The sequence below is a fragment of the Mya arenaria genome, chromosome 10 (assembly GCF_026914265.1).
Source record: "Mya arenaria isolate MELC-2E11 chromosome 10, ASM2691426v1".
Taxonomy (NCBI): Eukaryota; Metazoa; Mollusca; class Bivalvia; order Myida; family Myidae; genus Mya; species Mya arenaria.
Genome location: NC_069131.1, coordinates 48,214,356 through 48,240,543, shown reverse-complemented (window position 1 = coordinate 48,240,543; position 26,188 = coordinate 48,214,356). Strand labels below are relative to the sequence as shown.

The 26,188-nt window shown below is 36.5% G+C and overlaps 2 protein-coding genes across 3 annotated transcripts; one reads left to right on the top strand and one right to left on the bottom strand.

Moving 5' to 3' along the window:
• Positions 1–1,979: 1,979 nt before the first annotated feature.
• LOC128204760 (uncharacterized) lies at positions 1,980–19,924 on the bottom strand. Its single transcript, XM_052906165.1, has 11 exons — positions 19,791–19,924; positions 17,991–18,060; positions 16,181–17,415; positions 15,149–15,242; positions 7,338–7,501; positions 6,916–7,068; positions 5,815–5,917; positions 5,358–5,393; positions 3,498–3,688; positions 2,585–2,705; positions 1,980–2,074 (listed from the first exon to the last, which is right to left on the bottom strand). Exons 2-11 carry the CDS (start codon positions 18,058–18,060, stop codon positions 1,980–1,982), a joined length of 2,262 nt encoding a protein of 753 aa, XP_052762125.1. The 5' UTR covers positions 19,791–19,924.
• A 646-nt stretch (positions 19,925–20,570) lies between these two features.
• Positions 20,571–25,273, top strand: LOC128205455 (uncharacterized). 2 transcript variants are annotated; one of them, XM_052907097.1, is made up of 7 exons: positions 20,571–20,674; positions 21,831–21,905; positions 22,345–22,608; positions 23,356–23,424; positions 23,610–23,669; positions 24,949–25,021; positions 25,223–25,273. In XM_052907097.1, exons 2-7 carry the CDS (start codon positions 21,849–21,851, stop codon positions 25,231–25,233), a joined length of 534 nt encoding a protein of 177 aa, XP_052763057.1. In that variant the 5' UTR covers positions 20,571–20,674; positions 21,831–21,848; the 3' UTR covers positions 25,234–25,273. The 2 variants fall into 2 exon arrangements, with proteins under 2 accessions (XP_052763057.1, XP_052763056.1); XM_052907096.1 differs by having other exon boundaries at positions 20,574–20,669.
• The last annotated feature ends 915 nt before the right edge of the window (positions 25,274–26,188 follow it).

The following is a 26,188-nucleotide window of genomic DNA, read 5'->3' as shown; positions in this document are numbered from 1 at the left end:
TCTTCTGACGTCATAATCATCACCTTGGCAACGGCGTTAAGATTCGTGTAGTTTAAGGGTGGCAGATAATAATGACTACCCAAAGTTTCCTGTATGGGAAAACGTAATATCACGATATCATTATATCAACAACATTGTAAATTCCAAGGATTCCAATAAGAAACAAGCTCGTTATAAGATAGTTCGAGTAATGCACCAGTCAATTGTAACCACGACCCCAGGTCCGGAGATATACCGGGGATTGCCGGGGAAATGGGCCTCGTTTTTTCAGGTGGCCCCGCAGTGCCGGGTGCATGCGGTGGTTTTGTCGTCGCGCAAAATGTAGCGGGGAATGGGCCTGACCTAGAGTCCCTTCGGTGCGGGGGCATTTTACCATCAGTTCGTTCCCGCAGGGCAGGGATTTTACCCGGGGTTGGCTGGACCGCTAATCCCCGGACCTGGGAGGGGCCGTGGTTACATTTGACTGGTGCATTAGTAGTATCTTATTTTTTTTTAATACATATCAAAAATTCCGTTTTGAATATGACATGATTAAAACATAAATATGTTAACCGGAAATAATTCCGTATTACTCCCTGCCTTTACTGATAACGTTTGACACAGAAGCCTAGTGCGCATGCGTGAATTAATTTCCGCAATATCACGCACACGAAATAAGACGCTGTTCGTCGAGTTTAAATGTTGAAGAAGTTGTTGTTGTTGTTGTTTGAAATAGTATTACTTTATAAAACTTTAATGGAATGAAAAAAAAGAGTAAGAAATATGTGGGATAGTATCATTTCTATTGCCTGCGTTACGATAGATTGCACGTGATCTTCATTGTTGTTAGGAATTGACTTGACGCAAGCATCTCGGAAGTGATACAGCCCCATTGATCAACCGACAAACAAGATATTCCCTTCTTAGTAAAGATAACGCTGATTCCGTTGTAATACTTTTTACACAACAAATGTTTTTTTTTAAAAGACATTTGTTTAACTTTAGCTTAAGAAAATATCCTTTTGGAAATGAAACGTGCCCTGATTGATAGACGTGACCAGAAAAAGAACGTACCCTCGGAGGAATGTGTGCTTTAAACGTCCAGTTTGTACAGTGCACAGCCATTGGTTGGAGAGCCTCCAAGAGAGGAATGTCACCGTCAAGATTTCGAACTGTAAAATGTCAATACAAAAGTTAACCTAATTTAAAAAAAATAATCTGATATTGTAAAACGTCTATATACATCCGATGTGGGTTTCGATGGAAAATGGCCGAGGTGTTCCGAATGTACAATAAACACTCACCATCATTTAATAGTGCAAAAGGTGCTTATAAGATTATTCGAACAAAATCACACCAAAATGAAAAAAAATCATTTGAAATAACAAGGATACGCTCTGTTACCAAAACGCGTTGGCTGTCAGGTTGGCGCGGTGGTTAGCACACTCGCTTCTTAACAAGGCATGCCGGGTTCGATTCTCTGTTAGGCGTTTGTGAGTTTGGCTAGTTGAAACCAAGCCGAACAAGCGGGTTTCCTCCGAGAACTTAGGTTTCCAATACAACACAAGACCATACTTTCGGTAACATCGTTTTAACGAGAGTGACTAAGCGTAAGGCATTATTACTTCCTTCAAATCCTTTGTAAAACAAATACAGTATATACTAAAACGCTTACCAAGATATGTGCTAACAAAAGCGCAATAATCGATTGTTTTAATATAATATCGCAAAATATTTCACCGATTGAGCACCAACATCTTTAATGAACGGGAGGGTCACCACAAGATAAATAGTTACATGATTGAAGTGTTCAGGTGAAGTAAATTTTTGTTCTTTCACTGATTTTTTTTTTTCATTTTTGCTAGCGCTTAAAAACGAATAAAAAGACAATCATTTGAATTTTGTTAGAAAATCGCCACAAACTATGCGCGCAAAGCATACAATTTATTATGGAAATGCATAGAACATGATATTAATTAGAAAAACAAAACAAAAAACTGCTACTCACCCATTTGGTAATTTTGAAATGAAATGTGTATATTTAGATGATCCATATTCACTGGTGCCATGAATGCGTGGACGTAGCACATCGTTCCTGAGCGAGAAAGTATATGATAATCTCCTTCGTTTGATGATACAAAAACAAGCAACATCTAAGTGTATGTTTTTTATGTCAAAAACAAATTTGTGCTTATTCTGGTATCGAGGTCATTTAAGATTATAGGAAACATTGTTAAGTTGTCAATAATACAATGAAAACTACAGGGACAAGCCCAGCGAAGTCGACAGTTAAAAAATGAACACTGTTAAGGGGCACAAGGCAAGAGCCCAAACGACAATGAAATTAAGACACAATGTATAAATACCACTTACACAGATGCAAACACCACATACACCCCAAGCACACATCAAAATACACTTAATAAATTTACAGTTGTATGGGTTGGAAACCCAAATTTAAAGAGTAAGACATAATCTCGACAATAAACTATATGGACTGGATAAATCTTACTAGATTTTTTTGCATGTCTATCCTGTTTAGGTTACCATAAACGATACAGATTATGGACAAGACAATTTGTCTTGGTACAAAAAAACTGCTTACCCGGAAAGATAAGATAGGAAGGTCCCAGTATGTCATTTGGTAGTATCCTGTAGGCTGTAGCTGGTGTTTCTGCATGCTCTACCATGTACACCGACACCTCGAATGTTGACGTTATGTATAACTGTGTAAGAACAACAACACAGAGCCCAATATCACAGAAATACTCCAGTCGAATCCAAGTCTCAATCTCAAATCACATTATTGTATGATACAACATACTGAATGATTTTACCTTTTTCAAACGAAAAAAGTTTTTCACATAGAATGTGTTGATAAAAACTTTTTGTTAAGGTTTAATATATACTAATCTTAAAAAGAAAAAAAAAAACGAGTTGTAATCAAGCTTTGTTTTCATCTCCTCTTCACCCTTATAAGATTAAATTGTGACCTCGTCTGTGAAAATAAGTTTTGTTGCGGTGTAAATGTATTGACATGTATAATCCAAAATTCAACCAGGTGATCATATTTATTCAATTTCAAGGTACTTTTTAAATGAACCTCAAAGGAACGAATGGTTCAAAAGGGTTTTCTCCATATCAGCTTGCTTCATTCACAGTTTCATCACTATAGCTCAATCGATAATATTGTTATTCCACTTTCAACGCTCAATCCATAATATTGTTTTTCCACGTTCAACGTTCAATCGATTATATTGTTATTGCACGTTCAACGCTCAATCGATAATATTGTTATTGCACGTTCAACGCTCAATCGATAATATTGTTATTGCACGTTCAACGCTCAATCGATAATTTGTTATTGCACTTTCACAAGCAGTTTGAAGCATTCCCGTTCGCCCTTCTACATCATCAATAGTATTATCAAAGTTTTCGTTGATAGCAAATAGATTTTCTTCTTTTATGTTGTTAAAAAACTTGATAAGATATATATTGGTAGTGTTTTAAAAAATTACCTGTTCATTCGCATTGATGGAATTTTCGACCTCAGCTCTGCATAAAGTCTTCGTGCTTGTTGGAGCTATGACGAGGCTGCCATTGCCGTACGAGACCGTTGCCCCATTCGTACCGGATGTTATATACAAATCAAAGTCAGGGGATGTTGGAATAATGAATTCAGTTCCAAAATTGTTTGGTACTCCAGCACCTTCAAAGTGAACAAAAGAATGTCTAAATTAAGAAGATATTCGCTATGTCGAACACTGATATCTCGATGTTCTGGTCATATTGACCTTTTTCTTTTTTCGGTTAAGTTATACATTTTTAGTATTTCGGGTTGATCGAATGTTGGTTATCTCGAAGTTTTTCCAAAATGTCCAAGCGACGTCGACATAGAGAGTTTTGACTCTGGTTATTTTAATGAAGCAGCTATGTTTTCTATAAGTCATGTGATACAAACTTACGATCTTTCTGCATCAAAGATGTAAAATGAAGAGATATGATAGTTTGAAAATATGATGAAAATGGTGTCTTGTACAATACGACAGTCTTACAATTGAAACTAATAACATGAAATCTTTAGGGGCAAGGTTTGTAGTAAAACAAATACGAAGACTCTGTTTAAATGCACCAGGTAACACGCAGACACCACATACAAACAATGTATTATCATCCGGAATTAGTTGTAGCCCGATCGGCCGAGGCGACGAAAAAATACACGGGCTACGAACAAATACGTAAAGTATTAAAACAGGCGATGAATATGTCAAGCTTGTTGATTAAAAATATTGCTGGCACTGTTTACCGATTTCCCGATAATTTCTCATCAGTACGGATGTTTTCCCATGCAGTTCTCTCCCTTGACGAGCAATACTTTATTGAGTTGCAATGGGAAGTAACCGCTCCGATAAGATTGTACGGTACGGTAATGTTGAACGTGTTTTTGGTTATAGTGATTTATTTCCTGTTTCTTTGTTAACGGTGAAAACATTTAAACAATAAAAAATGTTATCCCCTATAAAGTGATCTCCCCTGACAAGCAGAATGTATCTAAGCCACCATGAACGAGTAAAGCTGAAGTTCAGCTATATATTATTTTTATATTCTTTTTTCTCTTTGTCTTTGAAAAGTATTATCAAATTTCAGTTTTTCAAGGTTCATTGAGGTTAGACTACTTATAGGTAATTTATAATGTTAACCGATACGATGTATGTATTTATTAAGGTAATGTGATTTACATAATGGCAGTAATCATGGGTGTGTATGTGGGGGGCATAACCCGGATAGCGTAGCCAGTTTTCTGTAAACTGTTTGGCAGCGGAAATTTGGCTAGGGCTACAAAAATCTCAAATCTGAAATCTTATTGGGTACCAGGGTAAAAATGTTAATTTTGCCCAATGCTGTATTTTCTGATACCAATGCGCCATCATATATTTTCCAGAATGTATAATAAGTTCATTTAGTGGTAACCATTATATTTTGTCCAGTAAAATGCAGTTTTTCTCAAGGTACATTCATAATTCTTTTCGCAGTAAATTAGCAGTCAGTCGTTATTGATTTCGATCAGGTGAAGGGGTTAATATAAGCCGAGGCTGGTTAGTTAACACAACATAAAGTAGACCACTAAAAACTACTTAAAGATTGCTTGTATGTACTGAACAAAATAAATGGTAATGCGACTTTGTATAAAAAAACAATACTTTTTTGTTAGCACATGCTAACAATATTTAACCACTTCTTAATGGCATCTTCATATAAGCAGTTTGAGTTGCCTTAAACTAAATACTACTGTTGAAATACACGTCTTGTTAATAAGCAGGGACCCGTTTCAAAACGATATCTTCGAAGTAGAAAACAAAAAGAAACCCCAAACTTACCGCTATAGATCTTCCCACAATCTTTATCACTAAATTCTGAAAATAAAAAAATAAACACATAACATTTATTATCTGCATGGGCCCATATCACGGCGTAACACACTCCTTGGAAGTAAAAAATATATTTAAACTTAAGTCGTGTGTATACATACATATGTTGGTGGTTATGGGAAGCTCCAAAATAGCCCATGTATGTGGACTTACCACCAGACTCTTTTAAGTACATGAGCATACATTTAGAAAGAATGAATGTGCATGATTGATATTATTATCGGGGTATGCACGCAGTTGGGCTGGTGTGTATGGGTTCTGAAAGTACAAAATGATGAGACTCGTGTAGCTCTACGATATAGCTAGATGACTTGAATTAAAATCTGAATGATTAACACTGGGTGTAGCGAGCGTAGAGAACGAGCCCTTCTTAATAATTAATAATTTGTATCCTAAATGTACTTACGAAGTGTGAAGTTGGACTGTCCCACAAGGGAAGACAGTATAAGGTCGTTGTAGTACAGGTTGGTTAGACTCGTCCAGTTCTTCGAAGTGAGACCTGGCAACGTCTGAAAAAATATATGTATAGTTGTTTGATGACCCTTAAAATCACTTTAACTTTACATATATATTCTATAACCTTCAATCTAATAACATGTATCACAATACTATCTTAGCAAATATGAAACTTGCTCGTAATAAAATAAAAAAATAGCATCTCGGAGTGCTAAGGTTGATAAGGGGTTAATACATGACGTGTCGTTGATTGATAATTGGCCATTGTGTCTCGGGCCGTTATGAGCACAAAATTTATGACATCAAAAGAAATAGAGTATCAGTGATTCGTACATGGAATATTCGGATATACTTATCACAGCTGACAGTGAGAGTGTTAATGTTCACAATCGAAAAACGAATTGGCAGCACAATGCTGTTTTGGCTTACTCTCAAAGACTCTACTTAATTTGAGACTAAGTAAACTCATTGTCGTCAAGTTGATAGAAATATAACTGGAGTCGAAGAAAACTTCAAGGTTTATAACGTAAACTGACATAAGAAGAAGAAACATATGAAAGATATGTATAAAAGAGCTCTCATGCTCGTTACGTCCATCGACTACGTCTCGGGCCGTTATGGGGCGTTCAGGCCAATAATTGCGCAACGTCCCGGCTTCGCCATGTCAAGTCAAGTCAAATCAATATATGTTTATTGTCGGATATCATCTGGCTCCAATTACTCGAAACTTCTTTCTCAATAAGCATAACAGGCCTCAGTTACTTATTATTTCAATTAGCTAAAATATAAACTTAGATTGGATTGTGTAAATGAAAAATGATTTATTTTGATTTTCATCAAGATAGTTCCTATCTAAAGTATACATATTACGTAAATTATTGAAAATTAAAAATAGTGAGCTTAGTTTAATCCTGTAAAAAGGGATTTAAGAAGTTTCGAGAAATTGGGTCCTTACATGTATTAACTTCTAAGTAATTATATTACTACCCTGCTGAAGTACGAGTAAAAATGATTATACACCCAGCCAACACATGGCCACAATTGCACGTACCAGTTTGTTGAACGTTGTTTTGGTGACGTCATCGTGCACCTGCTCCAGAATGAAGGTGCGTGGTGCGCACGTGACGCCGCGCGTGTCCGAAACATTTAAGACGAGAAAGCACTCGGGATCACAGCTCGTCACTAAAACGTCATCGTCTAATACCTGGGTCAGTATTCATCAAGATTTTTATATTTAAATATCTCACTAGTCATATGATAAAATAACTTAATAATTTGTGATAAAAATAAATGTCATTGCATTTAATAAAATTGCATATACTTAATGTTAAAAACACCATTATGCCATGCCTTTCGAAGGTTTATTGAAAAATAACGGTGGTTTGATTCACCGAGCGAGTCCCTTATTACAACTTAAAATCCCAAATTAGAAATAAATTATCGTACTGTAGAAAGTTCATAGCATTTACAAACCTGTATGGAAGTGTATATATCCTGACTTTCCGTTAGAAAAGTGAGATGCGCCACACTGCTGCACGTGCTGACTGTATACGGGAAGTAGGAAGCGCCTTGCACGTGTATCGTCCGTGTCGTCTGTTTACCAGTTGTAAAGTTGTTTTCTGCATTAAATTGAATCCCTGAAATTTGTAAGCGTCAAATACTTTACTTCTATTTGGATGACTTTTTTGTTTTCATTTTAAATGAGTTTGGTCAAGTAAAATATATTCTCAATGCATCAAGACAAAACGGTGCCAATGTGTTTTGACTCTAGGGCAATTTGTGAGATGCAAATGAAATCTTCAATCAACCAATACTGAGTTTGTTTATATATCTTGGGCTCCGCTAGTTTATTTAGTACTTTGTAAAACCAAACCTGCTCGCAGTGATTTGTGGAGATAAAAGTGATGTGTCTATCGTTGCCGATAAAGTGTATTAATCAGCATTGACACTGATGTGGCTTATGTTGCCGATAAAGTGTATTAATCAGCATTGACACTAATGTGGCTTATGTTGCCGATAAAGTGTATTAATCAGCATTGACACTGATGTGGCTTATGTTGCCGATAAAGTGTATTAATCAACATTGACACTGATGTGGCTAATGCTGCCGATAAAGTGTATTAATCAGCATTGACACTGATGTGGCTTATGTTGCCGATAAAGTGTATTAATCAGCATTGACACTGATGTGGCTTATGTTGCCGATAAAGTGTATTAATCAGCATTGACACTGATGTGACTATCGTTGCCGATAAAGTGTATTAATCAGCATTGACACTGATGTGGCTAATGCTGCCGATAAAGTGTATTAATCAGCATTGCCACTGATGTGGCTAATGCTGCCGATAAAGTGTATTAATCAGCATTGACACTGATGTGGCTTATGTTGCCGATAAAGTGTATTAATCAGCATTGACACTGATGTGGCTAATGCTGCCGATAAAGTGTATTAATCAACATTGACACTGATGTGGCTAATGCTGCCGATAAAGTGTATTAATCAGCATTGACACTGATTTGGCTAATGCTGCCGATAAAGTGTATTAATCAGCATTGATACTGATGTGGCTTATGTTGCCGATAAAGTGTATAAATCAGCATTCAATTCAATTCAATTCAATTCAATATCTTTATTTCCTCCTTGCAGGAGATATGCATTTTATATACACATAGAAAAGTCAATATTCAAAATTCTAATGGAGCATTACAAATATGTACATGTGCCCAATTAGGGTGATTAGTCTACCATATGTACTCTTCATTGAGTCACATATGTGTCATATTCAACTTAAACTCCATGAACACATTTGGAGATGTACTGAAATGATATCAGTAAGAATGTCATGTTCGCGTCATCTTTAAGTAAAGGCTGCATCGGAGCACCCATGAGCCTTAACGCAAACATAGTTTGGCTCAAGTTCAATAACCCTGATACAAAGTCACTGCCACAAAACAAACTGTCGCTCAGTAGTTGAGACCTCAGTAAGGCTGTCGATTTGCATTCGCTAATAACATGCACAATTGTGTCCGATATCTGGAGGTTGCAGCGTTCACAGACGACCAAGTCCGTCCATTGATTTCCACGGCACCATATTTTAGCAACCGCATGCATCATGTTCCTATGATCAGCCCTGTTGCACACTTTGTATACAATAGATGGAGTGATGGTAGGCTGTAGTACCCTGAAGTAGGCAAAGTCGGAGTCCGTCATTACCCTATGTTTCCAACTGTGAGCTTCCACCGAGTACACAAGCTGTCTGACAGTCCTTTTCCACAACAACTTGGTAGGTAACGAAGAAGGATTGATGAGAACATTATTAATAAGAGAATGGAGGCCGAGTTGGCAAAGAATGTTATATATATCGGGTACGAATCCGTACCGCACGTTTGTATTACATGATAGAAATAACAAGTATCGTCGAATAAAGATGTTACGACAGGTGCATTTACAATCTAGGCTTAGAAGTTTGTGTAGAAACATAAGCTTCCTTACAGTAACATCACAACTAAGTTTGTGCAACCCAACCATTGATTCACACATATCTGACCTTGTACGAACATGGAATCCCTGTATTTTCTTAACAATGAAATGTTGGAATTTGTCAATCAAGTACACGTTGTGTTTAGTTAAATTACACCATAGCTCAGATCCATATAATACAATAGGTTTTACTATCTTTGAAAACAAATTGACACAAACTAAGGGGTTTGCACCATACGGGTTGACACCTTGAGCTGCCATAGAGAAGACGGCGTTTCTGGCCTTTTGTATCCTATCTTGTATCCGCATGGTTTAGTTCAAATTCGAGTCATGCCTTATTCCCAAGTGGTTCACGTTATTTACTTGTTGTAATAATTTGTCTCCGTATATGATCCCTGCGACAGGCATGGACCTGCGCTTTGAAAATACGATGATATTCGATTTGGCAACACTAATGTCCATCTTCCAAGTTTTACAATACTTGTAAACAATGTCGATCATAATCTGAAGAAAGAGGGGGGCTACAGCGACTAGCGCAATGTCGTCTGCGAATGATGGGTTTCCCGCCTTTACGGACATCACCGTGCAACCGCTATTGCTATTCTCTAAGTCCAATAACAACTGATCGACGTAAACAAGATAGAGAAATGTCGAAAGTACTCCTCCTTGGCGTACTGATCTGCGAACGTTAATGATATCTGAGTTCAGTCCGTTTGTGCGTACCACACATTTCAGATTGTCATACGTGCTCATAATGATCCGTAGAAATTTTCCAGTAAGTCCTAACTGACCGAGTTTGTAAAACAAACCGGTGTGCCATACAGAATCAAACGCGGCTTTCTGGTCTAAACACGCCGTGTACACGTTACTTCCGGTTTCTATCTGCGTGTAGACTGTTTCCTGGAAGTTGAAGGCGGTTGTGAGACAGCTGAGTCCTGTCTGAAAACCCTGTTGCTGTGGCGACGGAAATTGTAGGCGATGCGTTTTGATGTGGTTATTTATTCTGTTCAATAAGATTCGTTCGAAGATTTTACAAAAACAAGGCAATAGCGACACTGGCCGGAAGCTGTTGGGGTCATTCTTTGCTTTTCCTTTTCCCTTATAAAGAGGTATTATAATACTTGTCTTCCACGTCTCAGGTATTGTTTCGTTACGCAGGGCTGAGTTAAACAGCTTCAAGAGGGGGTTTGTAACATTTTCCCTCCGTGTATGACATGTTCATTTAGTATATTGTCGATTCCTGGTGATTTTTGCTTCTTAAGCGTTTTTACAACTGATTCGACCTCAACTGGTAGTATTTCGCACAACAGCATTATGTCTTGGCGACTGTCATTGCTAGCAAAGTCTTGTACACGCATATTTATTGCTTCATCTTCACGCGAAAGATGATAGTTATGATCGAACACATTTTCAAAATATTTTTGGAAGCCTTTAACGACATTTTCATCAGAATATTTCACATCATCAAATATCAGTTCGTTACAAATTTCAGTATTTTTCCCACTCTTACTCTTTAATGTTTTCCAGAACTGTCTATAGTCAAGCTCTGCGGTGCGATTCAGTTCATCTAAGTATTTGTTTTCACTTTCTCTTTGTTTTTGTCTCTGAATGTTCCTGAACTTTGCTTTAGCCTGCTTATATTCACGATAGGTATCGTACTCGTTACCTCTTGGTCGCCCTGCTGCCATCCAGATTCTTCGTAATCCTCGCGCAGCGGTGTGAGAGGCTTTTACTTCATGATCCCAATATGGTTTCGCACGCTTATTAAATTTGCTGACTGGTAGACAAGACGCTGCCGTATGTAACGTATCAGTGATAAGTGCGTTTAAGAAGTCCGGTTTACGATTGTCGATTTCTGTGTCTAAGATACACTTAAGGCCATCTTGAATTGCACAATTATAGCGTTCAATATTTTCATTTGTATATTTGTTCCATGCTATGCCCGACCTGTTAAGCCTTATCTCCTGCAGTCGCGGCTTAATGGCAAATTTCATTATCATCGGTAAGTGGTCGGACGTCATTATCTCAGCACTATTCGTTATTTGGAATGATTTGACATTTTCTAAGAATGTTCCCTCAATGAAAATATAGTCCAATGTAGACCGGTTGGGCACAAATGTGTAAGCATCTCCTTTGCTACATGATAGTTGAACAGATAAAAGATTGTTTTTGGCAATGAAATTTGTAAGAAGCCGTGATTTACCGTTCCCTTTATATCCATTCGTTAAATAATGTCCGTTAAAGTCACCTGCGGCAATAACGTTCCCCACCTTGGTATAATGCGATAATAATGACTCTAAATTACTCAGTTCAAACTGATAAAGATCTAAATCGTTACATGCTGGTAAATACGCACAAAATATATACAATGGGGTCGAATTAGTACACTTAACTTCTATGCCAATAATTCTATCACTCATAATAGTTTCTATTCGTTCTATACCATATGAGAGAGATTTTTTACACACTATTGCAACTCCATATTTTCCACATTTTAAGAGTCCATACTGATCTGTACTTTTATCAACAGTTACGAAAGAATTATAGTTGTGATGTATCGAGCCGAAAAAAGATACAGATCGTTGAAGTAACTTATGCTCAGTGATTAAACAAATATCAATGTCATTTTTGTCTAACATTTCAGAAAGCGGGAATGCCGAGGACATAATGCCACGGCAGTTCCAACATAACATATTAACTATCATAACTATTGCATACAAAATAATAAACTTAGCCATCGTATTTAGGTGTGATATACAACGTTAACATAAAAATAAGAAACCACCATTAGTATCGGTATCTCTCAAAACAGTCGTCCCGGGCTTCTTGTGACCTCCAATAATCGCCCGTTGGGTCCCAATTATCATCTAATTCCCGGGTTTCTCTACGCTGGTCCCACCGTGTGCTATGCTGGTCGTCACTATGGTAGCGAACGTCGTTTCCCGTGTCGAGCCTGTAATCCCTTTCGTAATCGTTACGCGTCGCCGCGAAGCCCCGCTTCTTGTGTTGGTACCGTCTGTCACGGCGCTCACGCCTAGAGGCCACTCGCGAGGACTGTCGCTGGTCATTCCACTCCTCCTTAGTAACCCACTTCCGGTAGGTAATCCCGTCCGGCCAAAACCTGTCATCGTCTATGATTGGCTCAAGTTCCTCCGGTACGTTTAACTTTGCCGATGAGCCTGATTTACCGTGGAAAACCCGGGCGTACGAAAGATACACATTGTTTTGTTTAAAGTATTCGTATATGTCCTTTTCTACAACGTCACGATCAATGTTACCAATGAAATATGACACATTACGCCGCCTTCGCACAGATATGAACTTATTCATATTTTCGTCACTGAAGTTCATTTCCTTCTGGCACTCATCTTCTACGGGTTCTTCCGGTCTTGACTGTGCACTGTACTTTTCACGTCTATTTGTTGCGTCGACGTTTGAATGCTCGTTTTCTTTTTTAAAACGTTGTGCAGGCGCTGCTTCCTGATGCTTCTCGGGTGACGACGGTTTCGTGTAGTCTTGTGGGTCTAACGTAGTTGTACCCTTACGTGTTTCCTGTTCCGGTACGCGCAGGGCACTTTCGAGCGTAATGGCATCGGCGTACGATTCGGGCTGTATAGAGCTTTTTAAGGACGCTGCTCCCTGTCGCTTTGTTGACGGCAATGATTTCGTATTGTCCTGTGTGATTAGTGTCGTCATTTTGGAGTTATCTGAAGTTATACATGTATGCATGTCCTGCTTCCTAGAGCGCACATCACTTCCCAGCGTAATAGCATCGGCGTATGTTTTTGGCTGAACAGCGTCAGCTCCTGCATCGTGACCACTATAGCTCACGGATGTATCATCGGTTTTATTCCAAGCACCGTCGACAAGTCGTTGATTTACGGTCGCTATGGAAGAGCCAAGACGCTTCACCTCAGTCTGAAACTTACTGATTTCGGAAGTAGCGGTTGCTTCCGGTAGCCTCGCAAGTACACTTCTAAACGTTCCGTTAAGCACTCTGTAATTATTCGCTATCTGTGCCATGTCAGTTTGAATAGCTGCGACAAGCACTGAGTCTTTAGCTTGTTGTGCCGATATCTTGAGAATTTCAGAATTCATATTTGCAATGAGTGCAAATAAGTCAGGTTGGACGATGCTTTCTTTCGGCGATGGACAGTCATTACACAAGATTATAGTGTCATTTCCAGCGCTTGCAAATATCTCAGAAATTTCTTTTGTTTGTTCTCCGCATAAGTATGCATTTATCACATAGCAGTCATTGGCGTATTTCTTTTCCCTGGTGGCTTGCGACGAGTTCCTACGGTTTACAAGGCGGGTGCGCGGGCAATCCGGAATTGCACGTGCTCTGTCCGCAAGCCGATGCCTGTACTCATCAATCTTTGTATAATCATTGCAGCATAATCTTAATAGTTCCCGTATATAATCCTCACGACACAATCTAGCGAGTTTGTAATCAAGTTCCTGAAAGAACTGCTGGGGAAGCGGGGGCTGTGATAAATCAACATCAGGGTCCTCGAACGAAGCGTCATCCTCGAAGATGCTGTTGCACTGGCTAGCAGTCCGTTCACGTTTAATGCGCAATATGCTTTCGTTTACCAGTACTTTAAGATCTGTTTCATCGGTTGACATCTTGAATACACTATTGTCCCGTTATGTTAGATGTACAATTTATTGATGTCCCTCTATTTAATCATGCCCTGGGGCTATCAAGAGAACCGAGGAGCGTGGCCCCTAGGCAAGTCTTCGTGTATAAATATAAACATAGGCTACTATGACAACTGCTCAACAATATGTCTTTGTTATCATATTTACACAATGAGCCATCAACGTTTTATCAAATAACTTGCTCCAATTAATCCCTTTTTTAAGAACGTTTCTTCGGTGTGTAGCAAAAACTTATCTTAGTAATAATATCCAAAAATTGACCATTTAAATCCACAATTCACATTGTAAATATTAGTTTTCCTTTCCTAAAATTCATCACAACTTTACTGAAAGCGGAACCGGAAGCACACTGCAGTGATGCACCTTCTGTTGTCAATATAGTGCAATTAATAAGCGCGGACAGTGATGCGCCTACTGTTGCCAATGTAGGTGCAATTAATAAGCGCGGACAGTGATGCACCTACTGTTGCCAATATAGTGCAATTAATAAGCGCGGACAGTGATGCACCTGTTGTTGCCAATGTAGTGCAATTAATAAGCGTGGACAGTGATGCACCTACTGTTGCCAATATAGTGCAATTAATAAGCGCGGACAATGATGCACGTATTGTTGCCATTATAGTGTTTAAAAAAGCCTAGACAGTGATGCACCCTCTGCTGTCATTGTAGTGTATAAATAAACATAGACAGTGACGCATCTATTGTTGCCAATATTGTGTATAAACAAGAATAAACAGCGATGCACCTACTGTTTCCAATATAGTATATGAATAGGCCTGGACAGTGATGCACATACTGTTGCCAATATAGTGTATTAATAAGCGTAGACAGAGATGCACCTACTGTTGCCAATATAGTCTATTAATAAGCGCAGACAGTGATGCACTTGGTATTACCAAAATAGTCTATGAATAAGCCTGGACAGTGATGCACCTACTGTTGCCAATACAATTTATGAATAAGCCTGGACAGTGATGCACCTTTTGTTGCCAATATAGTGTATAAATAAGCTCAGACAGTGATGCACCTACTGTTGCCAATAAAGTGTATGAATAAACGTAGACAGTGTTGCACCTATTGTTGCCAATAAAGTGACTTAAGTCTGTTGGTTTAGTTTATGTATTGTTGAACCACTAACCTAGACCAGCCGCTGTGCACACATCCTCGTCCGTCTGCCCGTCACAGTCATTGTCCACTCCGTCCCCTGGGAAAGAGACACTTGTTCCACAGTCCTTGAAAAACAAAGTTATTAATAAGCGCTTTAGATGTATCTATCTTTACACAAACAGCCCTTTTATGGAGAACAATTAAAATATGTAAACACATATATATGATCATCAATTTGTCCGCTTTGTTTTACATCTTAAATACATATTGTTCTATATATTTTCACCTAATTACTATGTATTTTCTATATATTTTCACCTAATTACTATGTAGGCTTTTCACCTTTATGTATTTTTACGTGTGTTGCTGGTTTTCGTATTTAAGTAAGTTTTTTGTTTCTGCCGCATTTTCCGAGCACAGAATACGAAATTCCGTCACGCGAAACTGCACACGAGTATTTGCAAACACCATATCATAATATGGGAAGAATCACGTAATAAATTATGAATCATTTAAATCAGAAAATAAATCCAAAAAATGCGTGCATTTTTTCGTTAAAATCTGTATAGAGTTCAATACATGTACATAAAATACAAATAGCAGAAGTAGAGGTAAAGAAATATTCATCTTTCCACCGGGCATACGGCGGAAGTTAGTTAAATTTATCCGATCATTTTATCGTGGTCTCCATTATACATTGTCCATAGAAAAGAAAGTATTTCTTTAGTTATCACATACATTAAATAGATAGATCAGCAGTCAGCCGTTATTGATTTTAATCAGGTGAAGCGGTAGATACAAACAGTGGCTGGACCGGTTAGTGAGTAGTTTTCACAATATGATATAGACGACTAAAAAGTTAAAGGTGTTTGTATGTACTCACACAAAATACATGGTTATGGCACTGAGTTTTTAGTAAGTGAAAATACTAAAGGAGGTAAGGGCCTTTAATTCTTTATCAATGTCTGCTTTTAAATAAGTACATAGTACAATAAAGCTTGGTAGATATTAATCTGTATAAAACAAGTTGCGAGAGGACGAAACCTTAACCAACTGCTGTTACCTCGCTTTCCGCCATCCAATCGACGTCGAGCGGAAACGCTGACGTTTCCCCACACACAGCGTACGTCGTAAAACTGCCCAAAATAGTAACAAACGTCTTAGCGTTTGTATTAGGAAATGACTTAATGGTTATGTTGGTGGCTTCTACTAAATCGATTGTCTCATTTTCTGAAGCTGATGGTATGACGTCATAATATGATGACGACACAACTGTAGCTGTTGAATTACATGGATTAACCACTGTGTTGTACGTCCACTGAGACAGCGACGGGACAAGCAACATGCTAGGTGTCCCCATGACGTCAGCTGTATCGTTGTACAGATTGACAGACATTATCTGTATAACCATCACTGGAAGGCTCACCTCAATTAAACTGTTCATACCCCAGTCAATTCGCCACTCTACGGCCGAACCCGCCTGTGCCACAATGAACGGGGAATAGCCCGTTATCTGTACCTTAGTGTTGTCTGCTTTAGTAACAATCTTGACGAAGTCACCAGCATCGTTAGCTGGGTTGGGTGCAACAACAAAATTCTTTCCCCATCTGTTGACCGGCGTTATCTGCTCCATCATGCTCCCGTATATGTCCATAAAGCCTGTGCTTATGTTGCGGGCGCCGACTACCACGCCCACGTTTTTGTCTGACTGTACGTGTGTGCCGCTAAAGTCGGAAACGCTCTCGAAATGGAGGACGTCAAACTCGTCCAAAAGAAAGACAAGGGGCTCACCGGCGGAAACATTTAGCGAATCGCAATTAACAACACCAACGAGGTCTTTGGGGAAAACCACAGTCACAAGGGTATTGTTCTCAACGGGTGTAATCGCAAACTGGCATATACCATCAAACGCACAATAGGTGACGACGTAATAGTCCGTACCGAGGTATTCATCCGGGATTGCCAAATACGCCCGATCATCGATATACGTAGAATCATCAACAACGTGAACCGTCGTTCCCAAGGCCGCGTTATCAAGCTCCACCTTTACTGCGCTTCGGAAAATACCGACGCCAGACGGGAGGAGTTCGATGCATCCAGAGCTGTTGGTGAAGCTGTATATATGGTTTGTGTCAGCGTGTTCGTTGTAATGGTCCACCGGACTACAGGACCCAACAGCTGTCGTCAGCATCGGCACAGTGTACATACCTCCCTCCACAGAGAAGGTAATTCGCGCAAAGGTATCTTGTAGCTTGTACATACCAGTTCCCAAGAAGGCGACATGGTACGTAAACGCATCTGTTATGAAACGTTGAAAATAATAGTGTTTTTTATGGATAAAGTATGATTTCGTTTACAGTCAAAACCCGCTATGTCGAAGTCGTTGGGACCTGGGAAATTATTCGAGATAACGAATATTCGATATAACCGAACTACTAAAAGTTAAAACTAAACCAAATATAAAATAAAGTTCGACATAACTAGAACATCGAGATGACAGAGTTCGATATAGTGAGTTTCGACTGTATGGAAATAATTTCTTTTTATTTAAAATTAAATTTATTTGAACTTCAGATGGGAAATAAAACAAAAATATTAAAAAGAACCTGATTTCATTTTTCAAGTAAAAACTTTTATACACATTTTTGTAAGCATAACATTATTTATTTTGTAAATAGTATTTATATCAATACTTTATATTATAGTAATATGGTAACGTTAAGGAACTTACAAAAATGTGTTATTAAATACACACATTTTGCATGGTCATCAACGCATTACACAGATACTTATTTTCCCAATGTAAGAAATCTTTCCCAAAACAAACTATTTTATGTATACCACACTAATAACAATAGTGCACGTTACGTTACCAGCGCAAATGTCTGATAGTTGAAGACAGGTTATTAACGTCAAAACTGCTCGGGAAATGAAGCAGGTCATCTGAAAAGAAAGGTAAAGAGTGTCATAAGCGGATTAATGATATTGCCTAAGGGAATGTTCTGTGAAAACAAATGGCAAACTATGGAAAGCACAATTTTAAGGCTACGATTACAGTGTGTTTATACCACATGATAAATTACGTCATAAATGCTACGTCAGAAGGCAATATTTTGCTTAAAATGAGACTTTTCCTTTACTAAACCATTTTAAATGAAACAGAGGGCAGTCTATGCCACTTATAGAGCCCCGCATTCGTTTTATTACCGAAGTTTGATTGGATGATAATATTCCTCAAACACTTCGACAGATCTATTTCCAAAATGATGTTTTGACAGTGCTCCGTAAGTTTTTTTCAGAAACTAAACCCTCGATCAAACTCAGGTAAAAAACCGAAGACGGGGCTATGTTTCATTTTAAATGATGAAGAAATAGTGAAGAAATAATGAAGCTATCTTTGCTTAAAGTCTTCATTCGGAGCAAAATTTTGCCTTCCGACGTAGCATTTTTGACGCAATTTATCACGTGGTATACACACACTATATAACAGAACATTAGCCAAATCGTCTTTTGCAAGTCCCTAAACCCCCATTGATAAAATAAATCGATGTCAACACAGTAAATAAAAAAATAAAATTAAATAATGAGTATTAAATTTTTTTTATCATCTTAAGATTATACCAATTACATAATGGTAAAAGGAACAGCATAAATATTTTAATAAAAAGACCTAAATCGTTTTGTTTGGGCTCAGCCTACATGTATAACAAATAAATTTACTTGGCAGTACATATTAACTCCCTTGTTTGAAATTCGTTAGTTTGAACGGATCTCATACTAACAAGTTTCATAAACCTCCCCTTTCAATGCGAGAGTGCTGGTATGCACCGAGGACTACTCCTCAGGCCCCAATGTCTCGATATTTCTTAAGCTAAACAGGCTTAAGTCGCTTATTTCAATTAGCCAAAATACATACTAATAATGGTTTTTGATAAATAAAAATGGTTTCTTCTAATTAGCATACAGATTTTTCTGATATAATTTATAAAAACTTTTAAAGAAGTAAATATAACGCATATTATAGAACAACAAAAATAGTGAGTTTAACTTAATCTTGATATAAGGGACTTAAGAAGTTTCGAGAAATTGGGCCAGGGGTTTTGCCGTGATTTATTAAAAAAGTATTATGGCCCTTTCTCATTTTTGTTGAAATGTATATAATATATATTATTTTTGAAAGCGTGTCGCTGTTAGGAATAATACTTAATGATTTAGTCTTCCACTTAAATACTGACTATCTGCAATCGCATTGGCTGATAATGCAGGTTGTATTTAAATTGGTTTTATTCACACCATTGAAGAGATAAATTGAAAGTTTTAACAGTCGGCGTTCATTGGCGGTCACGTTTAGTGTTTTTGTACCGTTTACTTATATTTGTACACACACTATTCATTAGCACAATGAAACATTTAATTAGCTCGAAAGATATTCTCCATAAAACAAAAACTTTTACTTACAACTAGTAAGCACTGCAAAGCACAAAATGAAAATATTCAATTTATGACAGAAAAGTCTAATCGGGTAAAAAAACGCCCCACAAATTAATGTGGCTCTGATTCTATCACTGTAACATATTTACTAAAATCCTGATTTAACAAAACTTTAATTTCGCCAAATAAAAACTACGGAAAATGCATTTTTTTTGTAAATAATTACAACCTAAAAAACTTACCTTTAATATTCAGTTTTAACGTCTCCAATACTTTCCATTACCAGGCATATCCTGACTGCCATTCTATTGTATATCATGGATTCAAGCAAACAATTCCTACGAATCAGATGTAGTTTTAAAAGCATCGATTGATTCGATACATTTCTAGATGGATATAGTGTGCTTTTATCAATCAAACAAAGGAGTTGTTGACATGAATTTGATTTTCTGTCATTTGTGAATAGTCTGTTTCAAACTAAACTACGGAGATAAAAGTCTGTCATTGTCTTTCTATTGATTGTTAATATATTTGAAAACAAAAGCACTTAAAAAGAACGATCGTTTTAATTTTAAATTGCCGAAGCGTTAAGTATAGTAGAAATAATAATGTATTGTTATTACTTTTATCATCATCATGATCATCATGATCATCATGATCATCATCATCATCATCATCATCATCATCATCATCATCATCATCATCATCATCATCATCATCATCATCATCATCATCATCATCATCACCAGCAGCAGCAGCAGCAGTAGCAGCATTAACTGCCACAGCAGCAGTAGTAACAGTAGCAGAAGCAGTAGTAGTAGTAGTAGTTGTAGTAGCAATCATTAAGTCTTTTAAACTTTAATTCGATTCAAATATTGTTTGTATTCTATTATCTGCGTTTAGCCTACAGTAAATAAATTAATGCGTTGAGCATCAAGCTTAGCGTATGACATTGCATAAATTGAGAATAAAATTAGGTTAATTGCATATCTACGAATTACGTACAATGTTAGTAACACTGGTGTCTTTTAAACAACTGTATTACTAACTAACTAATGTGGAAACAGTGTTAAATAAAAAGTTGGAATATATAATTTGTTTCAGCTGTTAATCAAGCAATGGTGTAGTATGATTTTTACTGAAAATTTACATGAAAAAGACGTTTAGGCTGTTTTGACATAAGTATTATACAAGGACCTCTATACATTGTCATCAATTTGCATTACAATTTTTATGCATTTCTAGTCTCTTTATGCATTTCCAGTATCTTCATGCTTTGTCAGTATCTATATACATTGTCAGTATCTACATACATTGTCAGTATTTTGTCAGTATCTACATACATTGTCAGTATCTACATACATTGTCAGTATCTTGTCAGTATCTACATACATTGTCAGTATCTACATACATTGTCAGTATCTTGTCAGTATCTACACACATTGTCAGTATTTACATACATTGTCAGAATCTACATACATTGTCAGTATCTACATACATTGTCAGTATCTACATACATTGTCAGTATCAACATACATTGTCAGTATCTACATACATTGTCAGTATCTACATACATTGTCAGTATCTTAATACATTGTCAGTATCTACATACATTGTCAGTATCTACATACATTGTCAGTATCAACATACATTGTCAGTATCTACATACATTGTCAGTATCTACATACATTGTTAGTATCTTGTCAGTATCTACATACATTGTCAGTATCTACATACATTGTCAGTCTCTACATACATTGTCAGTATCAACATACATTGTCAATATCAACATACATTGTCAGTATCTACATACATTGTCAGTATCTACATACATTGTCAGTATCTACATACATTGTCAGTATCAACATACATTGTCACTATCTACATACATTGTCAGTATCTACATACATTGTCAGTATCAACATACATTGTCAGTATCTACATACATTGTCAGTATCTACATACATTGTCACTATCTACATACATTGTCAGTATCTACATACATTGTCAGTATCTACATACATTGTCAGTATCAACATACATTGTCAGTATCTACATACATTGTCAGTATCTCTATACATTGTCACTATCTACATACATTGTCAGTATCTTGTCAGTATCTACAAACATTGTCAGTATCTTGTCAGTATCTAAATTCATTGTCAGTATCTACATACATTCATTGTCAGTATCTACATACATTGTATCTATATGAATTGTCCGTGCCTATATCCATGTACTATGAGTCTGTCGTTTAATATTGATCAACTATTTTTTTCCAGATAAGACTAGCCCACAACATGCAGAAAATGCAGAAATGTTTGCAGACAGCCAGAACATTGTGCATTTTATTCATTGTGAGCTAATATGTGCTTTATCAGTATTTATATTCTTTGTCAGGATAGATTGTCAGCATTGTCAGTATCTATATGATATTGTACATGGTATAATGTGTAATCAAATACAGCGCAACTTGTTTTTCATTTTGTAAATTCGATTTCTGTCAATTCTTGGGATCAATTGATATGTTACCATAAGTTCTGGTAATTGAATATTAGTTTAATTGAATTCTGACCCGTCATATTGTTACTATAACTAAACACTGTCGGTAAAGTTCAAGTTAAGATTTAATTTCAGTCGTTGTGGATAAGTCATAAGTAAGAAATTTAAGCCGAACATTTAATAAGCATCGCTTTTTATAATAAGCGTAGGCCCCTTCATTTAAAATTAAAGGAAATTAGTGCTCAATCCCATTTATTATCTATACAAACTTAATGCTATGAACTACAATTTTAGGTACAGAATTGCCTTCTCTTTTTGGTCGGAGTCACAACTCTTCTCGGACAATCGAAAATATGCGGTGACGTACCCGGCAGTGAACCAATCAGCGCGATCTTCTGTGTGCGCATGCTCAATAAGGCTGTGCTGATAACAGCAATGGCGCTCTTGTATGTAATCGGAGGCGCAGTGGCGTTAATAGTGCTTACCATACCTGATAAAGAAGGTAGTAAAATACAACAGGCAGTGCCACAAACATCAACACTGAAGGCGTTTGCATGGGTAATATTTTATTTTAGTATTACGTTCAAATTCTTGTTGTCAAACCATACACGTGTAAAAATAATCATATCTTTGAAACGACCAATTAAAATATCTAAACTAGTTGTTAAATTACATTATTCGGCAAATGTTTCTTCTTATATAAGTAATTCTTTGCGTTTTTCTTATATAAGTAATTCTTTGCTAACAATTGAAACTCATACATTAATTAATATTAACAAAACAAGAGTACCCATGCTATAAATTCTGATGCTGACACATGCATCGTCATTGTAAATGCGTCGATTATTACATTAACCATTGTGCTATATATAATGAATGTTTATTATGCTGACACATGCATCGTCATTGTAAATGCGTCGATTATTACATTAACCATTGTGCTATATATAATGAATGTTTATTATGCTGACACATGCATCGTCATTGTAAATGCGTCGATTATTACATTAACCATTTTGCTATATATAATGAATGTTTATTATTTAGCTACTTGTAGTCTAAATAAAATTGACTAGCACTATGCGAAAGAGATTTTTGTACACGATAACTGAAAATCGGCCCTGGCCGCAACACGAGAATTGAAAATCAGCCTTGGTTGCAAAACTGATTATCCCCGAGTCTTGCAAATAATCGCGAAACTCTGTGTTAAATGAGTTATTATATAAAGTAACATGTATTGAATTTTCCAAAAAATTGGTTTTCTGGTTAAAAATGCATTCGTCTTAATTTGTTCAACTTTTTTAGGTGCTTGCAACAACATTTTCAAGCTTACTTTTATTTTTGGATGGTGGCATGCAAAATACAATTATTCAGGTAATCACGTTTAAAATTACCTAAGATTGTGTTAACTTCATATATCATATAGAAATAACATGATATTTAGATATATTATATACATTGCCGTTACGAATACGTTCAAACAGTATTCACAATATCCGTTAATTCGCTCTAAGTTGTGTATACCATATGTTGTTTTTCTTTATTTTCTTTATTTTCAGAGAAAACAATTACTGATTAGCTACATTTGGCTATCTGCAATGGCCTCATATCTTTCGCTGGTAAGAAATTATCCAAAGTATTTAAAGTTTAATTGCAAACATCGTTTCTGTACAAAATTATCTTTGATTTTTGATTCCTGTGATGATATGCTAGTGCCACTACATTTTTGTTCACGTTACACAAAAACTCTAGACCAAGAGCGGGTCTAGGATTGCGCAATTTGTGGGCAGAAGTAAGATCGGGCAGTGAAATGGAACCGTATTACAAAACTTTCTAAAACTGTGCATATGATTGACATGCGCATTATAGGCTGCAACACCGACTGGTTCATGAATGACCGTTGCATCTATTAATAAAATTTCCAAAACGCACGAAAAGATCACTAGATTTTAAGCAAACACATGTCTGTACAATATGCACATGCTACTGCCTTAATTGAAAAGAAATTTGTTGGTATGTGTAATACGGCATACTGGGGACCTCTATTTGGTATCGCAGACCCATCTTAAATGAAAAATAAACCAAAGGTTACTGATATAAAGTTTGATGTGGTAACTTTGTTTTGGTTACTTGACTTTATCATCGTTTCATTTCATTACAAGATGATATCAATTTGTTGGCACTTAGACTTGTTCCTATAGTTTATTTTATCTTTCAAATAAAATGGCTTTTATATTGATTTTCGTGTTAGAATATTTGTATCATGCAATCGGTTGTCTTGTCCAGGAAAGTTCCAGGGTTTCTTATTTGTTTTGTCCTCTCTATATAACTGGTTTACGTGGTATACAATGAATTATCTCCGATTGAATGTGTGCCTAGTACATTGTTATAATATAAAGGTAACATAAAGTTAGTCAGTTGATCTGTTTGGTCACTGTTTGGAAGAGTTGCGTCCATATTTCAAAATTGCTCAAATCTTGTGTGATGAATCTTTTCGCAAGCATCGTGATATAATACAACCTCACAGATCAACTGACGCAGTATGTCTTTTTTTCATAAGTAAACATATTTTTAAATAAGTATAAATGTCTTCATAATAAGTAAAACGAAAACCTATTCCTATTTCTGTTGCATTAAATTAGAGAAGTAGATGTGTGATTGCGCAATACGCTTCTGCTTGGTAACGAATGCAACAAATCATTTTGTTATACTGAATGTTTGTCTTTATGTCCATAGTTAAAAAAGAGAATAACTTTATTCTCGTTTATTTGCCATTTTAGAAATATAACATATTTCAAGTTGGACCCTTGTTTTATGTCTTAAGTATGGTTAAGTTTTTTTTTACTTTTAGGTCTGTCGTAGTTTTCATTGTATGATTGTAATTTCTATGTTTTTCAGATTGCTGTTCAGATATATGTTTACATTTATACGATCCGAAAACACCCCGATGAAGCACTTGAAGACTGTGAAGGTAGTATGTTAATTCTTGAATGTTTTAGTAATTATCAGAAAAAATATGATATTAAAACTGTATGTTGTGTAATAACACATTGGAAAATATAGTGATTACCCAAGAAAGATCATACAGTGGTAGTGGTATTTATAGTAGTAGTTTTACATACATTGTAAAATAACCAGTTTTTTTTATAAAGGTCTTTTGTTTACTTTTCAGTTGTTGTTTAACGGCGAACCCTGCATGATAGAAACCCTAGATACAGTAATTGTTCTCCATTGGACACTGTTGGTGTTCTGAAGGAATAATTGTATAAGTTAACCTGTATGTTGTCTGTTGTTTTTTTGCGGATAACTGTTGTATGTCACCCCACGTCGTAGAAAATAAATAGTGAACAAATAAATCGAATTTTGGTCTTTATTAGTCGAGTGAAATAGAAATAGTCGATAGCTAATGAACATTTGGTAGCAGAGCGTGGTTGTAAGAATAAAAAATTTAAACGATAGTGTAGAAAGTGGCCCGTTTGAAGAGCAGAAAAATAGTTGAGTAGTAATTCGGACGAACCAAAATTCGGATGAAATTTAGACATGACACATTTCATGGATGCTAAGTACAAAATAGTTACTAGTATTGAATAGAAGATTAATCAAACATAGTTCCGGAATCGTTTAGCTATAGAAACAATGGAGCCAGATGAAAAGCATTTGGAGGAATCCAAGATAGTTCAATTGAAAGTAAAAAAGTCCAGATTAAAGGCTACTTTTACAAGAAGCATAAATAAATTGAAAGATTTAGTTCTTGATGAAGATATAGAGAAATTAGTAGCAAAAGAACTTCTAGATAAGGTTGAAGTTGCTATGGATGAAGCAACAGAAGGAATTCAACAATTAATTACTGAGTATGAGAAACAAAACAAAACAACAGAAATGGTTCAAACCACCAAGGAAATTGATATAATTGGGGAAACATATGATCGTATTGTAGAAGAGTATAACATAGCAGTGTTAGAATCACCAAGTAAATCATCCAGTGGTCAAAAACAGGACATAAGTATGTTTGAAGAAAACAAGGTGAACACCAAAAAACAATTAGACTCTGATTTAACAAGGCAAATGAAGCGTGTGTCGATCCCAACTTTCTATGGGAAAAAGTAAGAGTATGAATTCTGGAATGCAGCATTTACGG

Excerpts from the sequence above, each read along its gene's own strand:
- LOC128204760 (XM_052906165.1), bottom strand. The coding sequence starts at position 18,060 with ATGACCTGCTTCATTTCCCGAGCAGTTTTGACGTTAATAACCTGTCTT. Across the intron at positions 15,243-16,180 it reads ATTGGATGGCGGAAAGCGAG|GACTGTGGAACAAGTGTCTC; the intron begins GTAACAGCAGTT and ends TTGTTTTTCAAG. Across the intron at positions 7,502-15,148 it reads GTGCACAGCGGCTGGTCTAG|GGATTCAATTTAATGCAGAA; the intron begins GTTAGTGGTTCA and ends TACAAATTTCAG.
- LOC128205455 (XM_052907096.1), top strand. Across the intron at positions 23,425-23,609 it reads TGCAAAATACAATTATTCAG|AGAAAACAATTACTGATTAG; the intron begins GTAATCACGTTT and ends CTTTATTTTCAG. Across the intron at positions 23,670-24,948 it reads TGGCCTCATATCTTTCGCTG|ATTGCTGTTCAGATATATGT; the intron begins GTAAGAAATTAT and ends TATGTTTTTCAG.